This window comes from Balaenoptera musculus, chromosome 9 (genome assembly GCF_009873245.2).
Source record: "Balaenoptera musculus isolate JJ_BM4_2016_0621 chromosome 9, mBalMus1.pri.v3, whole genome shotgun sequence".
Taxonomy (NCBI): Eukaryota; Metazoa; Chordata; class Mammalia; order Artiodactyla; family Balaenopteridae; genus Balaenoptera; species Balaenoptera musculus.
Window position 1 is genome coordinate 4,097,455 of NC_045793.1, and position 17,304 is coordinate 4,114,758.

Here is a 17,304-nt window from a genome sequence, read left to right on the forward strand (position 1 = left end):
TGGAGAACTTAAGTGAGAGTCAAAATCCAAAGCGGTGTGGCCTGAAAAAAAAAATGCACAATCTAAACATTGAGAATTATGTTTTATTTGGCAGACTTTCTGAGGACTTCAAGTCCAGGAGGCAACCTGTCAGTTAGCTCTGAGAGATTGCTTCAAAGAGGTAGGCGAGGAGCAAGGGTACTTACAGGTTTCTGCAACAAAGACCAGGGAGTTGGAACATCAAAACCATTAATTAGAGAAAACCAGACATCTCAAGTTAATGAATTTAGCGCTTTTCTAAGTATGGGAAGATGCATGAGTCTGAGTTCAGGGAAATCATGCCTTTGAGAAGCACCTCAGCTCTCTGGGGCCAGTATCCTGTGCTTTCCCATCCTGAGTCCCCCAGGGTGCACATGGGTAGGGGTGGGGCCCGCAGTGGCTAAGGGCTGGGCAGTGGGCAGCCAGTTTGTCTCCATCTTGAGTTCCCTCAGGGCTCACCACTGGGAACGGCTGGTGGCTTGATGGCCTGACGGCCGAAGCATCCGTTGTTTGCTGATATGGCAGCAACATTTTTCATTCACAGCGGATCAGTTTTTCAAGGGAGTCTACAAAAACAACGGCACTTGCCACCTAGACCAATTCAGTCTCCTCTTCTTTCCAGAAACCAGTAACTGTTTGGACATTCCCTCTTCAGTAGGCTTATTAACCCAAGCTTATGTTTTCAGAGAAAAACATAATTCAGGAGAAAACAAAACCAGCAAATCAACAAACAAAAGGGGGATAAGGGAGAAGCCCCATCTCATTCCTGGTCAGCCAACATCCGACTGTCTTTAGTGTCAAGGGATTCTTTCTTTTAGGCTGAGATCACGGTGGGCTGCTAAGGTTGGGGGGACAGTCCCGTCCTAGGAGCGGGGCTCAACGTCCTCAAGCTGGGCATGCAACTGCCATGGGAAAAACAGAGACGGCTTGTCACAGTCTCGAGGGAGGATATAAATTTGGTTCAGAGGAATCAGACAAAGCAGCAGCAGCGGCAGCAGAGAGGACATTTCTTCCCATTCACCTCTGAACTTCTGTGCGGCTGTTAATTCTGAACATTAATGGAAGCCCAGTACCTTGTTTCTACCTCCCTTCTTCTCTAGTAGTGAATCAGCAGCAAGATTTCATAAAGCCCACTATTCAGGATGCAAAACCCACTAGAGTGAGGCTATCTGAGTAAAATGTACATACAAGTCAGCGAAGCCCATGATCTGGTCAGACCTTCAGGAGCAAACTGCACTTAGATGGCATATAAGTCAGGCAAGACCTTGGATTCTACTAGAAATAAGGGTGGTTTTCATCACTTGTATTTTTGAAATGAGCAGGGCCCTGTGGGGCTCCTGGGCACAAAAGCCTTTCTGTTTCTCCCACTTCTTGATTATAGGAAATAGGCTTGTTCAGCCTCCGTGACCTTCCCTGAGTTCCAAAGAGAAGGTTCAAACAGTTGCTAATCAGGGAAGGGAGGGGACGCAGAGACAAGGGAAGAGCAGTCAAGAAACAATAGTGCAGCCTTGGGGCAAGGTCCTGGTTCCCCTCAAGGGATACACAGAACAATATCTTTGAGCTGTTTTGCAGATTCTGAAGCTCCCACCAGGAGGGAGAAGTTAATTGTCCGCTGCCCACAAGTAAACAGACCCTAGACCGGTTGGAACCAGAAGGTTGATGATGCTGACTCCCGATTACCTCACCACCAACCAATCAGAAGAATGTCCGCAAGTTGACCACGCCCTCTTTGAACCATTCCTATAAAACTCTTCACAACCCCCTCCAGGGCGGGACACACAGTTTGGAGGGCATTAGTCCGCTGTGGCCCCCTTTGCCTGGCAAAGCAATAAAGCTGTTCTTTTCTACTTCACCCAAAACTCTTGTCTCCGAGATTTAATTCAGTGTCACGGTACAGAGGCCGGATTTGGCTTCGTTTTCTCTCGGCCGCTGTTTGCCCGTCGACACTGCTCTTTTTAGAAGGCCTCTGATGTCCACAACTGAGGACAGTTCCTCCCCAGGGTCAGTGGTCCCCAAGGGCTCTGTTAGTATTTTCCAGCCTGTCTCAACTCTCCTGACAGATCTGTTCTATTTTCTAGTGCCCCTGGCTTCTTATCCTGCAGCTGTTGCCTTGGCGTTTCCTTTCTCTCATGGTTCCTGACCCGCCCTGTGTCTGGAGACCATCCCTGTCTCTGGCCACACTGCTGGCTTCTGTCATTCCCTGGCGGCTCCCACAGGGCAGCCCTGATACTTACCTTCGCGCATGGCACTTACCATGCCTCACAGATGAAGGGATACTCGACATCAACAGCCCCTTGACTTCTAAGGGCTACGGTTGGTTTTCTTCCACAGGAAAAAGGGGGTCTATGTCCGCCATATGTGGACCATCCATTCACCCAGCAGATGCAAAATACATTTTACAATCTGTCTCTATGCCTTGTGAAATGCAACACAGGTACAGAAAAACGCATCCAATATCAATGTACAGACCTACAAGGAATTATTACGAAGCAGCCTGTATAAACCATGGCCAAGCATGAGAATCCTCCCCACACTTTTAAAGTCCCCCGAATGCCTCCCTGCCATAACCTCCTCTCCCACCAACCAGAGGTAACGGTTCTTTGATTTGTACGGTCAGAATTCCCTTAATTTTTCTAAAAACATCCCATCCATCAGGGATTCCATGTCAGTATCCCCTAACAGGACATCTTAGCTTTGCCTGTTTTGAACTTTTTTTTTTTAACATCTTTATTGGAGTATAATTGCTTTACAATGGTGTGTTAGTTTCTGCTTTATAACAAAGTGAATCAGTTATACATATACATATGTTCCCATATCTCTTCCCTCTTGCATCTCCCTCCCTCCCACCCTCCCTATCCCACCCCTCTAGGTGGTCACAAAGCACAGAGCTGATCTCCCTGTGCTATGCGGCTGCTTCCCACTAGCTATCTATTTTACGTTTGGTAGTGTATATATGTCCATGCCACTCTCTCACTTTGTCACAGCTTACCCTTCCCCCTCCCCATATCCTCAAGTCCATTCTCTAGTAGGTCTGTGGTCTTTATTCCGTTCTTGCCACTAGGTTCTTCATGACCTTTTTTTTTTTTTTTTAAACAAAGCCATACAGTATGTATTCTTTCAGGCCCAGCTTCTTTTGCTCAGTGGCGTGTTTGGGAAAGTCCCTGTGCTTTTGAGCTTGTGTCCCTGTTTTTGCCTCTGTCTGGTACCCTGCTGTATCAATACACTGATGGAGTCTTGCATCCTGCGGGTGATGGGGATTTGATCGGCTTCCAGTTTGAGGCTAGTACAAACATTCCTGCCATCAGCATTCTTGTACCTGTCCCTGGGTGCACACCTGCAAGGATTTCTTGCAGGTACATGCCTGGGAGTGAGACAGGGAGTCACGGGGAATGTAGATCATCCACGTGCAGCTAATGTGAAATCGTTCGCAAAGTTTCAGATGTGCCCGCCCCCTCACAGTGTTCCACATCTTTACCAAAATTAAGTGTTATAAATCTTTAATAAATATTTGACTTTTCATTGGGTGTTTTGTCGCTGCGATTTTAATTTGCCTTCCCCTGGTTATGCTTTTCCCTCCCTTACTAGAAGGTCCTAGGGCAGATGACCCCTGGTCAGGGTCTAATATGTTTCTCAAGGGAACAGAAAGGTGAATTCTAAGTTGTTGGAGTTTCTTGCTTCCAGGTGATACTGAACTGCTTCTTATACAACAAACAGCAAGCAAGAGATCTGAGGAGGTATCACCTTCTATCAGCTAGACTGAGATAATTCTTGCTTTGCAAAAGGCTCACCATTGTCGTAAAGCTTTGCAGGGATTGCTTCTCTCTTTTCTGTAAGCAAACCCAAACCAGCTGTGAATGTCACAACTTTCTGTCCAGAAGTCTTAGCCTTCTCCTCTCTGGAGATTTTCACAAAAGATGATGCTTCATTTTGAAAAGACCACCTTTGTTGTGCACACCTGAATTTAATCATAGCTTTGTAACCTAGTTTAAAACAGGTGAAAAATCAACAACAACAATAAAATAGGGAGAGACCTGGGGAAGCTAAGAAATGGAAAAAGATAGCAATGGATGGATGGAAATAAGGAATCTCTAATGGTTAAATTCATAGTCACTCCGATCAAGTGTAAATAAATGGAAGGACATGTTTTTCCTGGAAAAGAGACCACAAAGGAGACACGTGGCGCCATCAGATGAAGGTCAGATTGTAGCTTAAAGCAGGGATTAGACTAACTTCCCATAGTTCAAAGGCTTCGAGCTGGGACTATGGGAAATTCCCTGAAGGTAGGTTTCATGTGAACAGAAGAAACACTGTTCTAGCAAGTAGAACTTGTCAACAATGGCCGGAGCTCTGAGTCCCTGCGTGAGTTCCAGAAAAGGCTAGAAATCCTACAGAGACAGAGCATTAGAAGAGATCTTGTTCTAGATGGTTTCTAGATTCTCTTCCAACATTCAGGCTCTATGTTTCCTTCCAGTTGTGGTGGGAAAGAAGAGAATTTTTGAAAGACTATGTGATGGGCAACAAAGACCCTGGCCCGGGAGTGGGGAGCAGCTGAATAATCTCTCCCAATCTCAGCAATTTCAACCATAAAAAAGAAATGATATTTGACCTGCCCACACAATGGGTTGCTCTAATATCATAAAAGAGTGTGTGCAAAGTTGCTTTATAATCTCTGAAGGTGCTATGCAAACTGTAAGTTATCATACAGAGTGAAGTAAGTCAGAAAGAGAAAAACAAATACCGTATGCTAACACATATATATGGAATCTAAAAAAATATATATGGTTCTGAAGAACCTATGGGCAGGACAGGAATAAAGACGCAGACGTAGAGAATGGGCTTGAGGACACGGGGAGGGGGAAGGGTAAGCTGGGACGAAGTGAGAGAGTGGCATGGACATATATACACTACCAAATGTAAAACAGCTAGTGGGAAGCAGCCGCATAGCACAGTGAGATCAGTTCGGTGCTTTGTGACCACCTAGAGGGGTGGGAGGGAGACGCAAGGGGGAGGAGATATGGGGATATATGTATATGTATAGCTGATTCACTTTGTTATACAGCAGAAACTAACACAATATTGTAAAGCAATTATATTCCAATAAAGATGTTAAAAAAAAAAAAAGAGTGGGGATCTTAAAAAATATACGCACAATTTACCAAGTCATAGGAAGAGGAGCAAAAAAATCCTATTATGGAAAGTGTATCAGGATTTGATTTGGTTGGATACACAGAAATTTCTGGGAAACTCGTATTCAACCAGAAAATCCTGGTCTTCTGTTATAAATAATTATAGTTTTTATAAAAATGTGTTACTTCTTTTTTTTCCTGAGCATAGAGATTCTAGTCCACAATTGAATCCTTTTGTAAGAAAGAGAGAATTTTGGCTTGAAGAGCATTAACTCTCATTTTCCAAAAATGTAGAATTAGAAGGTATAGAAAAATGACCTAATGTATACAGAGTCAAGAACAGACCCTAGAAGTTCCATTTCAGCCTCAAGTGCTAGAATCATAGGAGACTGTCAGTCTAGTTGGCTCAAGTTCACAGTTGGGTTCCCATTAGCAGAGGTTTTACTCCATGTTGTTTATATGCCACTAAAATCACAAAAAGAGAAAAGACAACCCACAGAATGGGAGACAATATTTGCAAACAATGAGACTGACCAGGGCTTCATTTCCAAAATACACAAACAGCTCATGCAACTCAACAACAACAACAAAACAAAAACCAAACAACCCAAAAATCACAAAAAGAGAATTATTTGAAGTAAAACTATATGTTGCCTAATAGGGGCTGGGAAAAAAAAGAGAGGAAAATCTTATTTTTCAAACACCATTATCATGAAGAAAAGCAATTGGCCCTAGTTTCTCCCCATGCTTGAGACCCAATCACAGCCGGTACATTGACAACCAGGTCTTGTGGCTGGCCTCTGGCCAGCAATTCCTTTTTATTGTCACCGATGAGTAACACCAGCCTGGAAGCCAGAACACCCTTGGCACCATGGTTATCACAGCGTGGTTACTTTCCCTTCATAGCTAAGAAAGTCAAGCTACCAAGGTGACTGTGTCCACAGAGCTCCCACCCGACCAGTCGGCACTCTGCTCAACACTGATGCAAGCACTGACCTCTGGGAAGCGGCTGCATCACACGTGTGTGGGAACACTTTCCCAATCCTCCCAGGAGCGACAGGGATATAGCGGAATTCTGACCGGTTCTGTCCAGCTCCGACCTCTCAGCTCAGTGTGTGCACGTGTCCTATGAGGTCTGGGACATGCTCTTTCTTGAGTTCTAAGCTGTGGGTCCTGTTAATCCAACAGAACTGGCTCCAAGAAACCAAAGGAGGTCACAAAAGTCTCCTCCTCATTGACCTTATTTTAAAGTAATGAAAGGAAAAGACAGCAATGACCTGGGATTAATTTATTTACCTCCGGAAATAAAAAGGGTACTGAGGTGGTAGTTATTGAACTGTGATGCTGTGATTTATAACAAATACACAGCTTGGTCTGCAGCCACGGTTCACGGCTCCCAAAGCCTTGGGATGTCCAGAGAGGTAAGAGCCACAGGGCATCTTCTGTCATAATATTTGGTCTTTTGTCCTGAAATCACTTCAGACCCTTAAAGTGAGATGAGTATCTTGTTATTCATAACACGTCCCTTTAAATGACATCTGAGTTCCTGTTAACGAGGTGACCTTAGGGAATCCCTTAAGGATGGGGCTGGTTTCCAGGAGAACCAACCATGATTAGAGGGTTGGAACTCTCATTCCCACCCTCTGATCTCCGGGGAGAAGACAGAAGCTAGAGATTGAATCAGTGGCTGGTGGCTGATGATTTAATCAAGACTGCCTATGTAATGGAGCCTCCATAAAAACCCCAAAGGATGGGGTGTGTGGAGGGCTTCCGGGTTGGTGAGCCAGGACGCAACAGGGCTGGCGGCACCCCAAACTCCCCAGGGACAGAAGCTCCTGTGTCTGTGACCCTTCCAGACCTGGCCCTGTGTAGCTCTTCATATGGCTCTGCATTTGTATTTTAATATCCTTTGTCATAAACCGGTTATCCAATAAGTAAACTGGTTTCCTGAGCCCTGTGAGCCATTCTAGCAAATTAGTGGAACCCAAGGAGGGGTCCTGGGAACCTCTGATCTCTAGCCGATCTGTCAGAAGCACAGAAGCAGCTAGACTTGAGTTGGCGTCTGAAGTGGAAGCAGTCTCGTGACTGAGCCCTTTACATGTGGGATCGGATGCTCTCTGCAGATACATGGGGTTGGGACTGAGCTGAATTATAGGACACACAACTGGTGCGAGACAACTGCCTAGTGGTGCTAGAAAAAAAACCACATATGGTGACCACTAAAGTTGAGCGTGAGCTTCAATTTCATTGTAGTTTTAAGTGGAAAACACACTGTGTGTGGAATTCTCTCTCCTCTTATCGGACGCATTAGAGCTTGAAGAAGTTCTTAAAAGAAAGAAAAGCACAACTAGAACCATGGACTTTCTCATAAAAGTCGTTCATCCTGAGCTCAGAAATGAACACCTGTCCATTCATGCATCCACCTGGGGCTCCCCATGCCCAGCACCTGCCCACGGGTGAACGAAGATGCTAATGCTTTGGAAACACACCACACCTCTTAGGAATAATACAGGGAGTTCAAAATCCAAATTAGCGACCAGGACAGATCAGAGAAGGGAGGGAAATCATCGAGGCATAGGAAAAGGCCAACTTAGGGTATTTACATGTCCCAACAGGAAGACCCAGCGATCCATCAAGTAAAGACTTGCACAGGACTCTGGAAAAGCAGGACTGCCCTATCTATGCTCTACAGTTCTACTCAAGATATTTTATAAAAGATCCTGAGCTAACCATCCATTTCTGGGTTAGGACATCTTCCTGGAAATCTCAGCACCTTAAATCCCGTAAGGGGTGTGTGAAATGATACCTGCTTCATGCTTTTTTCTGCACAGGTGGGATTAATCAGTATCTCCAGAGGAGTCCGGCGATGGGGTTGATGATTTTATGAACGGACATGAACAACTAGGAAGTAGAAGAGTCTCTAAGTAGATATCACACCCCTGGGATGCAAAGGATAACTCTCGAAAACCATGACCTCCGAAGTAATTTTGGAACCCACTTCAAGAAGGCAAATTCTGCCCAGTATACATGTCCCAAAGCTCACCTTTAGAACTAACACCATGGCTTTTATGTCACCAGGGTGCCAATCGCTATAAGGAAGCAGGGTCGTGTTTCCAATTACCTTCAGATAGAGGAAAAACACTGCATTTCTAAAGGATGTGCCCCTAAAAGTCATCTCACAAGTGTGTGTCCCTGTTTCCAAGGCAGGTTGACAGCGGGGGTCTGTGTCCCACACAAGTTCCTGTAACTCATCTATAAACCTCAAAGCCTTTCCTCTGCTCACCGGGCTTATTATAAGCAGGGCATCAACACTGGAAGGTCATCCTGTTTAGTAGAACAGAATCAGTAAAGTACCCAAAGGGCCTGAAAGCCAGCTCTCACTGTGGGTGGCTCTGCTCCGGGGTTTCTATCCAACACAGGAAGGGGAAGCAAGATTGCAGAAGATCCAAGGCTCATGGTACCACAGATGTACCCAATCAGTGATCAGAGCCCTACCATCAGTGGCCACAGGAAAAACATCAGCTTTCCCTACATGAGAAATTCATTCCCAGGCTGCAACTTTCATTTAAAAGCAACACCCATCAACCACGAGATTCTCAGGCATCCCTGTGGCCTGCAGACCTCTGACCCTCAGCTTCTATTTTCTGAACCTCCCCTGACACAACTCTGGTCACCAAGGGCCTGGCCATCCTCATTCACCCACCATCTGCTTGCAGGGCCACCAAAACACACCAAGGAAGCGGGACGCTGTCACCTAGGGCATAGGGCAGTCCCCCTGGGACTTTGATTTTTTAAATAACCTTTACTCAGTCTCCAGGAAGCCACCCAATATCTGGGAAAAGCTCAGATGGACAGAGTAAGGGAACCGAGCATGAAGTAATATCCTCTGGATAATCAAATCTTCCACTGACCCTAGAACCTACTGCAAGAGGATAAGCCTCTCTCAAATAGCCCATTTAATTCAAACAACAGTTAAATAAGTAGGATATCAAAACACAGTCATAAAGGAAGATTGGGTGGAAACAAATGCAAGTCATCCCCCGTACGAATTTTCAAAGGTAGATTTTATGAAAATACAGTGATCTGAAAAAACAATTTCTGTTCTGAGAGACTGGAAAAATCTTGATCCCTTTCTAGGTGTATTAAATCGCAGATGGAACGTGGCTTAGTTCTCACAATATCAGAAATAAAGTTTATGAAAAAGACTCTTCTTAAGAATGAAAATAGAAGTTGTGAATGAGTCCACCCGTGTTATTTCTTTTACTCATTTATTACGCCAAAATGAGAGAGTATACCAGGGAACCTGCCTTCTCTGAATCAGCTGCCAGCAGCAATAAACTTCTAAAGCAACGTGTGAGGAATAAAACGTTCACTGAGATTTTAGGAAAATAGATTTTTCAATTAAGGACTACAACAGGGCAAAGACAAGCCACGCGCTACTGTCACAGTTCTTGGGAACAAGAGACCACAGGTCCAGACCACATGGTCACACACGGGAACGTGAGTGAGTGGAGACTGGAATAAAAAGCAATTTCCATTCCTGGCTGTAAGGGGACCTGGCACCTCTCACATCACTCTGGCAGGACCAAGTGTCTCCCTTTTACACATCAAACCTCAGAGGTGGGTCCAGAGAGCTCCAAGTGCCCTGCATGGAGATGGGGTCTGTGTCCACGTCTCTGTGTGTCTGTTGATGCGCCAACACTGCATAACATGGCACGTTCCACCCCTTTTCACAGCACTCAGATACGCAGCCACTCAACCGTCCGTAATGGGAGTAAGTCATCCTCGTCCTCATGGGGAATGTAAAATATCACCTGAATTCCAGTCAAGCGGCGAGTGCAAAGAATTTGCCAGTCATCGAGCCCAACAGAGGCTGTGATTAGCCAGAGTCTTCCAAAACAACTGATGAAAAACCAGGGCTCAGTAAGTCTCAAAACAACGATTTAAGTGCGGCATGATCACTCAGGTAAAGCTGCGTGTACTTAGCCGGGATGTGACATTTCAGAAAAGGTACAAACCCAACTGCAGAGTAATAATTATCAATTTAAGAACTGATGGAACGTTGAAAAGTTGAGTGAGTCTGTGTCTCATTTTTCTCTTAGGCCAACAAACAGATGAGTCTAAAAACCTAACTGGTGGCTGTAGACTTATCTAGACTCAGTTCAACCTGCTCTGATTACACTTATAAAGAGCAGACACGGGGTGGGGGGTGTACAGCCGGCAGCCCAGGGAACAGCCTTATTCACCGTTTGAGTGAAAATGAGATCAGCATTCTTCTCACTCTTTATTTTCTGAAGTGAACGCAGAGAGGGGGATAGTGGGAGGGAAGATCTTAAAAGTCTCTAATGAAGATGCCATATACAGATGTTGCGATGTCAAAACGTACCATCTAAGTTACGAGAAGAAACACTTACTGGACAATAGATTTAGGTGAAGAATCAATCAAGCATCATTATTATTAACAGGAGAACAAATCTGAATCCTCTCTCTCCCCCCTCAGTCCTAAATGTGTAGCTTTTACTAGCATGTTATGGCACCATATATGAGAGGAATTACGGGTGTGGGTGGGAATTTGATTGGAAAACATTACTCCATACATGTTTCTGCCCTGTTTATACATGAAATTATGTGGAACAACCCGACGGCTAAAAAGGGAGTGGGAAAATTAGGGACACAGATGTATTTTCACAGACAATTAGGTAAGCCACTCGGAGAACCCAGACTGATGAAGGCTCTGGAATGACTCGCCTGTCGTCTGCGTGGGGAGGGGGGTCGGGGGGGTTCTACAAAACAGTCCCTTTAATACGGTTACCGCGCTCCTCAGGCCAGAAGTCAAGTTCCAAGCGGCTGGCGCTCCTTCCTCCGCCAGGCAACAGGTGTCTTGCCGTGGGTGTGGTTAAGCCGGCTGGGTACTGGTTCAATTCGAATACATTTTTCATTTCCTGTCTCTTTTTGTTGAAAGCAAGACCTCGAAACGGATCACCGGCTGAGTTCTCCCAAACACACCTCTGGTCCCCGCCCCCCATCGCCTGCACCCAACCCACCTCGTAACCAGCTCGAGACCCTGTAGCTGAAGAAGTCCCTGCATTTCCGGCTGTACCTTCAGAGTCGCACGCCAACCCCTACCTCCCCGCCCCTCCTTCACAACAAAGTACCGGCGGGCGAGTAGGGTGAAAACAGGGGCCCTCCTCCCAAACATCCCGCAGCAACCCCGAAAGGGTTAAAGCATCAGCCAAATAAACACGCTCAGGCACACACACAGTTTCCAGAGAACAAGATGGCAACCTCCTGGTCCTCGCCAGGAGGGTCCAGCGCCCTGACCCCCTCGGCCCCCGGCCCGGGCTCGGGATGAGGACGGCAGGAGCGCCGAAGCTGCGCGGTCCCCGGGAGCGGGCGGGGGTCGGCGGGGGACGCGGGACGCCGGGGTCCTGGAGTTAGCAAAGTTGTCAAGGCGCAATGCCCCCTGGCCTGCTGCCCTGAGCCTCCCACCGATCCGAAGTCCCCGGCGGCGCACGGTCCTCCTCGGGGAACGGTGTGCCATTACTACGCTCGCTGGCAGAGTCGGCCTTTCGGGGAGTCGTGGTTGTCATACCCGGGAGCAGGGCCCCGCCCGGCCGGCCGGCGGTCGCGGGGGCAGCAGCCGGAACAGAGCGACAGGCGCCCACCCCGAGTGAGCCACAGGCTTTGCGGACCCTAACAGGTCCCGGGCTCGGGGACTCGCAGCCCTGAGGCCGGCGCGGGCATCCCGGCCCCGCGGTTCTCCCCTGGCCTCGGCGACCTCGCTCTCCGCGTGTCTCCCGGGGAGTCTGCCGCGAACTGGGACGGACGCGCAGCCGGCGGGGGCTGCTCCGCCGCCCCTTGCCCACCTCGCGCACCCCGCCCGTGGCCCGAGACACCGAGCCACCTGCCCAAAGCACAGGGACCCAGAGCTGCAAAGTTGCAATTTGCAAGCAAACGCCGGATCCTGCGCACCCGGGCGGCCGCCGCTGGGGGTAGGGGGGATTCAGGTGGGAAATGGTGGCGGCACCGCCGCGCTCCGCGCGGGGGTCGCGGTCATTCCCGGGGGTGCGGGACTCGCCCCCCCCATCCCCGATCCCCCCTGCAGGTCCTCCCGGCCCCCGCGCGCCTCACCAGCACTCACCATCACGTTCCCTTGCATTTTAGCCGTCTTAATCATCGCCTTTTCCTTCATTTTGCCCCAAGTCTGAACCCGACTTCTGGCCCAGAGAAGAGTAACTTAATCCATTGTCTCGGTGATGATTAAAGTAGAGATTGGACCGGCCGAGGATTGGGTGGAGTTGGCTTTTGCAGGAAAAAAAAAAAATTCTTCCAGCGCTTCGGCTTCCCCCTCCGCCACCCTGCCCCTCTCCGCTCCCCGGCGGATCACAATAGCGATCAACTCTTTCCGGCCGCCGCGGAGACAGAAAAATACAAAGCCGGAGAGGAGGGTGAGGGGCTGATCCTGTTTCAACAAACACCGGGCGCCGGCAGCGGGGGCGCGGGGAAGAGGCCGAGAGCCGCGGGGCCAGCTCGACAGCCTGCGTGTCCTGCGGGCCGGCCGGCCGCGCTCCGCCAGCGACAGCTGGGAGACGCGCGGGGCGCACGCGGGGCCACTGGGCGGCGCGGCCGGCTGGGGGGAGATGCTCGGCGGGCAGCGCCGGGTGCCGCCGGCGCCGCACTGGTCCCTAAGGGCGGGGACCCCGGCGAGGCGGCGGCGACGACAGGGCGCGCGGGCCCTTGTGTGTGTATCTGTGTGTGTGTGTGTGTGTGTGTGTGTGTGTGTGCGCGCGCGCGTGTACACACACCGGCTGCTCAGCCTGAACCCGGCTGGACCGGGAAGCCTCGGGCTGCCCCGAGGTTAAGCGCGCCGAAAGGTCTGGGTAGAGCCGGGAGCCCCTCCAAGCACTCTCTCCCGGGGTACACGCCCCCTCCCCGCGGGCCGGGTGTGCGCGGCGCACGCACTCTTGCTTTTTACAAACAGGCACCGCCGCGATGTCCGCGGGTAGAGCCGCCGCCTCCCGCCCAGCGTGAACGCTGGATCGGCTGCGACTACCTCCTGGCTGCGCCCCCGGGAGCGGAGGGAGAGGCCGGGCAGAGTCGGGCGCCACCTAGCACGTCGGCTGCAAGGGTGGCGAAGCCGAGCCCCGTGAAGCGGAGGGCTCATAAATAATGTTGTTTAGGGTTACCATGGGACACACGTTGCGTCTCCATGGTTGCACTCTGGGTCTGCATCCGAATCTGCCGCCGCGGCTGGTCCACGGCACAGAGGTACCCTGCTGGGTAGCAGCACTCCCGGCGCCGGCTGGCCTGGCCGCTCTGCGCCCGCACAGCTGGCTTCCCAGGCTCCACTTTCCCCCCCAGGCCTCTGCCCCAGCTGCGGCCCCTAGGGCGTCTTTGTTTCTTCGGACCTGATCCCACGCGCTTCCCACAGCCCAGCCCCGCGCCAAGGGGTCTGCCTGGCCCCGGAGCCCAAACCCCGGCTCTGATCCCCCACCCAACCTCCACCCCAAGCGGCGGGTTGCCCAGTGATCGCGCCCAGTGTTCCCTGATCGCCACCCCCGGGGCGCTCGTGGGCGGAAGAATCTCTCACACCCGCGGGTTAGCTCCCTGGACCACACAGGGACGCGCGCTCCCGAGAGCGCGCACGCAGAAGGTGGTCAAATTCAAATGCTGACCAACCCAAGCCACCGGGAGAGCACACAGAGGACGCTCCCCTCGCCCCGGCTTTCCTCCTCCGAGGACCAGGCCACCGCAAAAACCGGACTGGAGCTGTTTCAACCGACATCAGCGCATCAGGCTTGAACTCACTGTCGTGTGTGTGTGTACGTCCTCGCCTGGGGGGCAGTGGCGGGAAGGAGAGGCTGGGAGCGGTTTGAGAAGCCTTTCCATTTTTTTACATTCACAAAAAATCGCATGTAAGAATGAATAAGAGGCCCGTTTCCAACCCACACTCAAGCAGAAAATTCTGAGCGATTGCAACAGTAATTATATGTAAATTACACAAAATGCCTGCATATATTAAACATTATATAGAATATAAGCATTTTATATATATATATATATACATATATGGTAGGTATATATAAGCACACGCAAGCAGCAGGTGAAAAATACTTGTAACTAATGATTTGGCTTAAGAGGTAAGTGGAAGAAATACGTGAACCAAAGCTGAATGGAAAAGCAGCTTTTAAAGGAACGTGGATTAGGATTTGCCTGGAAAGGGGCAGGCACAACACTATTCATTTTTTTAGGTTTAAGAAGCACTTTCCTATGTTAGGATTCTTAATGACAGCCTTTCTCTAGAAAGGAACATGGGCACAGATCATCCTTGTACTGTTGACCTTTACACTAAACCCAGCTTCATGTGGACAAAAAATATTGCCAATCTAATTCTGCTTTTAAGCAGCATTAAAATGCTGGTTCTTTCTCTTCTTTGTTTGAAGTGGCATTAATTCCTTTAGAATCTTCTTCCCTCTCTTTCTCACCAAAACTGCTCCCTCACAACGTGGCTTTTCCCATCCCATCACACATTGGAGTAGGGAGGGAAAATTGAGAAAACACAGCAAAAATATATTTTACCGAGGTATAATTGACGTATCAATTATGTTAGTTTCAGGTGTACAACATAATGAGCTGATATTTGTAGACACTGTGAAATGCTCATCACAAGAGGTCTTGTTAGTATCCGTCACCATACCTAATTTAAGTAAAATTTTTTTCTTGTGATGAGAACTTTTAAGATCTACTCTCTTAGTAACTTTCAAATATGCAATACAGTATTATTAACTATAGTTACACTGCTATACATTACATTCCCATGACTTATTTCATAACTGGAAGTTTGTACTTTTTGACGGTGTTCACCCATTTCTCCCTACACCCCTACCCTTGCAATCAATCTATTTTCTGTATTTATAAGCTTGGTTTTTGTTTTGTTTTTTAGATTCCACATATAAGTGAGAGCATACAGTATTTGTTTTTCTATGTCTGACTTATTTCAGTTAGCATAATGCCCTCAAGGTACATCTACATTGTCACAAATAGCAAGATTTCATTCTTTTTTATGGCTGAATAATATTACATTGTGTGTATATCTACCCGTCAATGGACACTTATGTTGCTTCCATATCTTGGCTATTGTAAATGATGCTGCAATGAACATGAGGGGCATATGTCTTCTGAAGTTAGTGTTTTCATTTTCTTTGGACAAATACCCAGAAGTGACATTGCTGGATCATATGGTAGTTCCATTGTTATTTTTTTTTGAGGAACCTCCAAACTGTTTTCCATAGTGGCTGCACCAATGTACATTCCCACCAACAATGCACAAGGGTTCCCTTTTCTCCACATCCTCATCATTTGTTATTTCTTGCCTTTCTGATAATAGCCATTCTAACAGGTATGAGGTGATATCTCATCGTGGTTTTTTTTTTTTTTTTTTAATTAATTAATTTATTTATTTATTGCTGTGTTGGGTCTTCGTTTCTGTGCGAGGGCTTTCTCTAGTTGTGGCAAGCGGGGGCCACTCTTCATCGCGGTGCGCGGGCCTCTCACTATCGCGGCCTCTCTTGTTGCGGAGCACAGGCTCCAGACGCGCAGACTCAGTAGTTGTGGCTCACGGGCCCAGCCGCTCCATGGCATGTGGGATCTTCCCAGACCAGGGCTCGAACCCATGTCCCCTGCATTGGCACGCAGATTCTCAACCACTGTGCCACCAGGGAAGCCCCTCATTGTGGTTTTCATCTGTAATTCCCTGATGATTAGTGATGTTGAGCATCTTTTCATGTACCCGTTGGCCATCTGAATGCATTCTTTGGAAAAATATCTATTCAGATCCTCCACCATGTTTTAATCAGATTATTTGTTTATTTGATATTAAGCTGTATGCATTCTTTATGTATTTTGGATATTAGTCCTTTATCACATGTATGATTTGCAAATATTTTCTCCCATTTGGTAGCCTGTCTTTTCATTTTGTTGGTTGTTCTCTTTGCTGTGAAGAAACTTTTTAGTTTGATGTAGTCCCACTTGTTTACTTTTACTTTTGTTGCCTTTGCCTTTGGTGTCAAATCCAAAAAAACTACCGCCAAGACAAATGTCATTTATATTTTCTTCTAGGAGTTTTACGGTTTCAGGTCTTACATTCATGTCCTTAATCCACTGTGAGTTAATTTTTGTGTATGGTGTAAAATAGTGGTCCAGTCTCATTCTTTTGCATGCGGTCGTCCAGTTTCCCCAACAAAACTTACTGAAGAGACAGGGCTCGCTATTCTGTTTCACTGATCTATGTCTGTTTTTACGCCACTACCAATACTGTTTTGTTGACCAGAGCTTTGTAATAAAATCAGGGGTTATGATGCCTCCAGCTTTGTTCTTCTAAGATTGCTTTGGCTATTTGGGGCCTTTTTTGGGCCCATACAAATTTTAGGATTGCTCTATTTCTGTGAAAAATGCCATTGGCATCTTGATAGGGATTGCATTGAATCTGTAAACTGCCTTGGGTAGTATGGACATTTTAACAATATTAATTCTTCTAAACCATGCGCATGGAATAGCTTTCCATTTATTTATTCTTCATCAATTTCTTTCATTAATGTCTTATAGTTTTCAGTGTCAGTGTACAAGTCTTTCACCTCCTTGGTTAAATTTATTCCAAGGTACAGGACAACATTTTTTTAACCTGCCATTTTTACAGCTTCCTTTAAATTATCTCTAGAAATACAAAGCAGAATAATATGGTTTAAACTTTAAGTTAATAAATGAATAATTCTGATAGTTGTCTGAATGTTTTTCCCAACACTCACCCGAGAGCTATCAGCCAAAACTATTTCTCTGGCCACCTGTGCTCTCTTAGTCCTGCCTGGCCTCTGGAAGAAATGCCTGTAGAAAAAATAGGGCTAAAGCAGGCATAAAGAGGGAATAGAACAGCAAAGCAACTCTGAATATTAAATAGTGACTATTCAATCTTTGCGACTCATCTGCTTTTAGTCATTGACTTAGGGACTGCTGGAGAGACAAAGAATGAGGATAGGTAAAGAGGAGTCCAGGAGAAAGAAAGAAGCCAAGAGTATAGGGGGGAAATGCTTAAAAAAGGAGGAGCCTCAGGCTTCCCTGGTGGCACAGTGGTTGAGAGTCTGCCTGCCAATGCAGGGGACACGGG

General features: G+C 47.6%; 1 protein-coding gene across 3 annotated transcripts in view; it reads right to left on the reverse strand.

Moving 5' to 3' along the window:
• The window catches only part of DPP6 (dipeptidyl peptidase like 6), a 1,079,206-nt gene that overhangs the window by 971,453 nt on the left and 90,449 nt on the right, over positions 1–17,304 (reverse strand). The window contains exon 1 of one of the 3 annotated variants that reach the window (XM_036863617.1): positions 12,286–12,711. The exons of the other annotated variants lie outside the window; for them this stretch is intronic. Coding sequence (XP_036719512.1) covers positions 12,286–12,336 — 51 coding nt within the window. The 5' untranslated portion in view covers positions 12,337–12,711. Of the gene's footprint in view, positions 1–12,285; positions 12,712–17,304 lie in introns of those variants that run through there. 3 annotated transcript variants of the gene reach the window in all.